The 6,000-nt window shown below is 34.5% G+C and overlaps 1 protein-coding gene across 1 annotated transcript in view; it reads left to right on the forward strand.

The window, feature by feature from the left end:
• The window catches only part of LOC145668014 (uncharacterized), a 38,877-nt gene extending 33,783 nt beyond the window's left edge, over positions 1–5,094 (forward strand). The window contains exon 3 of the mRNA XM_081735473.1: positions 2,345–5,094. Within this exon, the coding sequence (XP_081591599.1) occupies positions 2,345–2,700 (356 nt within the window). The 3' untranslated portion in view covers positions 2,701–5,094. The remainder of the gene's footprint in view (positions 1–2,344) is intronic.
• The last annotated feature ends 906 nt before the right edge of the window (positions 5,095–6,000 follow it).

Consider the following 6,000-nt stretch of genomic DNA (forward strand, 5'->3'; position numbering starts at 1 on the left):
GTCCAGACTAAACTAGCACCAGCAATTTATGATTTTGTAATTTCCCACTCATGATGACTGTTCATGGATTTTGAATTGTATTGAATTTAATATTTTGAAATTCCTGTTCCTGTTTGCTATTGTCGCCATTGTTTTTTCTCTTGTAGGGTTTTCCTTTGCTTTCTCTCCCATGCTTGGTTTTCCACTTGCGTTATTTTTTATAATTACAAGTAAATTCCTTTCCTGCATAGCTAACTTCCATTAATCACATTATTGTTAGTTTATTATTTTTGGTGTAAGGTTCCTGAACGAGGATAATGTCAATCTTTTCTTTTCCCTCTAAATTTTCAATTTCGTCCATGATCGGTATTGACTTTCTTCCGTTAATCTACATGATTTTGATTTTGTTTTCTGTGATGAGTTCAACCATTTTAGTGGCCAAGGATTAAAAGATTTAACATGGCAACACAGCTATTCTGCTTTATGGTTAGAGACTTGCTTCATGGACAAAGAACAGATCTTTTCTTACTATTATTTTTTTGTTTCATTGCCCTGCACATGAATAAGTCTTATTTAGTCAGAAGCAACTTCCCAGCCAAAAGCAGAGCAATAGTTATAGCCTACGTGTCACTTACGACACATTGAATCTTTATATTATTGGGAAGACTATGATTCTTTCTAAAAACGAGGGTAACTAAATATCATTGGCATTCCTACAAAAGAGTTTACAAACATTTATATACAACTATCAACTCAGGTGGACCACGGTGGCCCAGTAGTAGAGCCATCACCTCTAGTACATAGGTTCCTGGATCGATCCTAGCTTCCGTCAAATGAGCTTTGAGATGGACAACACCGTGTGCATGGGTTTGGTCGGGGGTTTCCTGTTTCCTTCCACATTCTTGATTCCATCATTTCATTCATTTTAACCATTACAGTCTCCCTTTGCCTCGGAGCATAATTGTGGAACATTATACCCAAAAACAAATAAATAATTTAAGCATTAATATTAGGTGAACATACATATTTCCTGTCATATTTTTATAGGAAAGTGAGGGTCTCAAAAGTAACAAAATAGTATTTATGACGAAAAAGAAATCTCTGTTCGTTTGAAAGAAGAATGATCAGTATTGTTGAGGTTGCAGTATTTTCATCTTAAGGATATAGAATTCTGTTCCAATAAAAATTGTTCGTCATAAAGCGTTTACCTGTTTAATGGTGTGGTCTTTCACAAGCTCTTTACCCGAATCACACTTTTTCACCCCATTAACCCTTTTCCGGGCCATTTTTTTGTAGATATGATGCTGTGTTATGTCTATTAAAATAAGATCTCCACCAGGAGAATAGGAATAATTATGTTGGTGGATTCCATTTATTCTATGTATTTCCCATAGATTATGGGATGGGAAGTATTTTTCCCACGAGCCTAATTTAAAGCGTTTTTTTCCCACAGTAGAAGAATGAATATTTTTTTATATTGCATGCTGGGTGCATTGCAATACTGCCTGCATTGCATGAAAACTGCATGCTGGCCATCCACGAATTGCCAAAAAGAAACAGGTTCGCCGCTAGGTTCTCAGAGTTGCGATGGCCCTGTGAAAGACAAGCTTGGAATGGGGGTAAATGAAACAAAATATATAAAAAAATGGGCAATATTGGTACAATATGTGCAATAATAATTACAATAATAAAACTTTGTGGAGACACAAGGGAGGACAAGGGAAGATCTGGGGCCAGTTCCCCCCTGAATTCCTTGGCGCCGCCCCTGGATACATCACCAAAATTACTATTTTCGGTATTTTATGTTAATTTCTTTTTAGAAAACAAGACCGCACATGGAAAGCGAATGGTATGGACCTGGGCGCCGGCAGGATTTTTTCCGGAGGGGCAAAACTCCTGAAAATAGGCAATTTTGTCTCGAAAGTGCCTCAAATTGCATAACATTAGGGGTATTTTAATTTCCAGGGGAGGGCAAATGCCCCCTCTTGCACTCCCCTCCCGATGCTAATGGGTATGGATCGAATAGTATGGAAACAGAAATAAATAAAAAGTGCTTACTATTTACACGCCAGATGGTGCGCACTAACGTGTGTGCTAATCACGGCAGCAGAAGCAGGCATTTGTTCTCCGAAATAGTCATTTTCGACCTGCCTTACACGATAACCAAGTGGGAAATGCTATTCCCACCAACCTAAATAATGCACTTTTGACACTATGATTTTGGGAAGATATCTTCCCACGGCCCGGAAAAGGGTTAACGACTATACATGTAATTTCCTTACGTATATAACCGTAGAGTCTTTAATATAAATATTTATTTGATGTTAAATCTCAATAAACACACATATTTTTATCTCTTGTACAGGAATGCGAACAGATGATGATAGTATTGCTCCACGCTTCAGAAAAGAACTTCCAGAGGATGAAGAAGAAATGTGTGGTTCATATTACGAACTTGGATATGAATTGCTTTCCCCCAAGAAAATAAGAAAATTGGTAGAGACGAACAAATACAATGGCGAACTTTATAAACCAGCTGTGAAAAAATGTCAAGACTGGGTGCTTGGTCTTGCACATCATTTGCGACCAGATATTGGAGAGCAACTGCGGAAATATCCTAATCTGAAAGAAATAGATCTTCTAGCGAAATTGCGGATTGCAAAGGAAGCAAATGAAAGGAATACAGATGGCAGTAGCAGTGGGTCATGTGCCTCTTCGTAACGAAGCCCCGTATTGAACTATTTTGTTGTTTTGGTTCAATTAATAACCTAATTGCTTTATATTTGTATTAATATACAAGGTATTATAGTTGTATGTAAAGCAATATTGTATTTTTCAGATAGGAATATTTTTCTGTATCTAATTTTTCTACTGCAAGTTGTTTTGATAAAAGAGGCCTACATCCAGGATTCGAGTTAATTTTTTATGTAGATATATACGGATTAATTCATGTAAAAATCCCTGAAGTTTGGCTTTATGTGGCGAACAACTTTGTATAGACTCTTAACCCATTACCGCATGCCGTGCCATATATGGCACATGCCCTTTTTTCAATTTAGCTTTTTTGTGATTTATCAAAGACTGTTTTGTCTGCTGTGTGAGATACTGACGTGTATGAATAAGAGATCTTGGTGTCATCTGACATGTTCTTTGTGAGTTGTAAGTGTGTCATATATGGCACTTACTTATTTCTCGTCGGAATTAAGTGAAAAATCTAAAATTCAAGTTTTAATTCATTTTTCAAGTTCCCATATGAGGATTTCCAATACTGGTTATTTTGTTTTTCGCTAAAAGAAACAAATCATGCAGAAAGGGGTTAAGGTAGGCATGAATCTATGGGGGCCATGTATTGCAGAAAGATGCGCAGTTGGTATCCACTCTACTGCAAGAGTTCGACATGAAAGTCATTTAAGTATAATCAGTGATAAATATTAGAAATGTCATTATTTTTCTTTGATTCAATTCTGAAGCTTGCTAAGAGTGTTAGTAATTATGAAAACTTGTTTCACACTCTGGAAATCATTTGTATCATTTGCATTTTAACAAGTAGTGTGTTTGTACGAAACAACAAATTGCATTATTGTTCCCATCATTTGTATAGGAGTATAAACACAGTAATGTGAAATGTATACAGGTGAAATGTGAGGAAAATATTTCCTAGCAAGGTAGAAATTCTCCTTTGACGACAGAGGAAATCTCGTTCATCCCCCGTTGATTCAAATCCTATCTTATAGCTATAGCAAGATGCTACACGCCACGTATTTATTTTATAGATGCAATCCGTACATAACTGCTACAACTAAAGTCGACATAAATTGAGAGTTGAAATTAACTTGCATGATCCGTTGCTCTAGATTATACTTTTCATTGAAGTCCATAACGAAACTTTGATATCGGGCGTCAGCAGGGTGCGAAATCATAACAGTCGAAGTGGAGGGAGCAGACAAGTGAAAAAAGAATTTTCGCACTGGAATGTTTGGCCATGGAGAGTTCACATAATTGAACATCCATAATCACTATACTATGTAAGATTAGATATTCCGCTAATTACTAGTTCACCCATTAATTAGGTCTATATGTGAAATACATGTTAATTAGTCCTATATATGAAATACTGTAATTAATTTGCAAGTTTTAGACGAAGTATAATTTTATTCATCTCCCACTGTTATTTAGTGAGGGGGGAATATTCTTCCAGAAATATTATGTGGGGGAATTCCCCTTCATCCTCCAGGATTTCGCACCTCAGCTACATTAAAATTGACTCTATAACTTCTTCCAATGTATTCGAAATATTGTGTAGTTCATAACTACATTCTAAGTCTTTACTTATTTATCAAGTCTTTGTATTGCAATTAAATATTTAATCATTGTAAGTACCTTATGATTGAGAACTTTATCGAAATTTTGTTTATAATCATTTTTTACAATTAAGTTTTTGTATACTAATCATCTGTTACAGAGCTTTAGTTAAGAATGATTTTATAATTACTTTTTGCTGGTAGACGAGTGTTTTTCACCTGCAAGTATTCCTGCAATGGAGTTCAGATTCTTTTTTTCTCGAATAATTTCAGTCTGTCTACGAACTTCACAGGGAGAGCAGATGAGGTTTTTGAAGAAAAAGTGCTTTCTTATTCTTACATACTCTTGAAGCTAAAGATCTTTTCTCACTAAAATAACTGAATCCTGATTACAGGTAAAACAACACCTGTACTAAAGTGTGTTTTGAAAACAATATTGGTTCATAAGGTAATTAATATTTTCCCTCCATAAATTACTTTTTATTTTAAAATTATCATAAAGATGATAAAATGAACTCTGATTGCGTATGAATTAGTTACACTCAAATAAAAGATTGCTACGAACAGTGTCACTTGAAGAAATGGTCGTTACAGGAATACATGAAAAGAAATGAGTGCTCTCTAATAAAATATGTTCCTTTTATATGATCTCAATTTTTTCCTGGTAGTTTTATAACTAAACAAAGCAATCTCACTAGATTTACGATTTTTCAGAAAATGAACAATATCTTTCAGTTCCGTTTATGCGATTAATTGCTTCAACAGTCGATATATACTTCTTCTGTCTCAATAAAGTATAATACAATTTGAGTAATACATACTGAGTTATCATTTAAGAATCCAGAACAAAACTTTTTGTCTTTAATGTATTTTCAGGAAGGCAAGGATGACTGTGTGTAAGTAAATAAATTACAAGACAATTTGAATGTGGTTATTTTGTGGTTATAGGAAAAACCTTTGAAATTATGTGGAAGAAAAATCTTAGTTTCATCGTTTTCAGGTTAAAGAAATAAATTAGATACTTCAACAATAATGGTGTATGTTCAGTGGCGGCGATTGGACGTTAAAAGTGAGGGGGCAAGATATGTGAATATGTGTATATTAAAGTTACTGTTCCTGGTTGTTTCTAACACTGTTTGACGAAAGGTTGTATAACTAATAGGATACTATCTTTTTCAGTTAAAATACCTTATATCGTGTTTCATATTGAATTACGTAAACTGACAAGAGCAACGCACATAGGTACTAACCCTTGATTCCTTGCTCATGAACATCTTAAAATTCTGTCAGGAAAATTGTGTGATCAAATTGTTTAATAACATACTTGTAAAACAAATAAATAGAAAGTATATTATTAATCATGAATAATAATGACTAATGAATAATGACTAATCACTAATGAATAATGAGGCTTGTTTTGTAGAAGTTATATTGAAACTGGGGATTAATGAACAACTCACATTTTTAATTCCACACTTGCCATTAAACGTATGTTATTACCAGTGTTGGGAAGTAACGTAACGCAAGTAACGCGTTACTTGTAACGCGTTACTTTTTAAGTAACGTTTCCTAGTAACGCGTTACATTTTTTCCAAAGTAACTGTAACGGTAACGCGTTACAAATTTTTAAGTAACGTACCTAGTTTGCGTTACTTTTTTCGCGTTACATTTCGGATGTGTAACTACAATATATGTATATTTTTTTCGGAAACAAATGTTT

This window comes from Thermobia domestica, chromosome 13 (assembly GCF_964235325.1).
Source record: "Thermobia domestica chromosome 13, izTheDome1.hap1.1, whole genome shotgun sequence".
NCBI lineage: Eukaryota > Metazoa > Arthropoda > Insecta > Zygentoma > Lepismatidae > Thermobia > Thermobia domestica.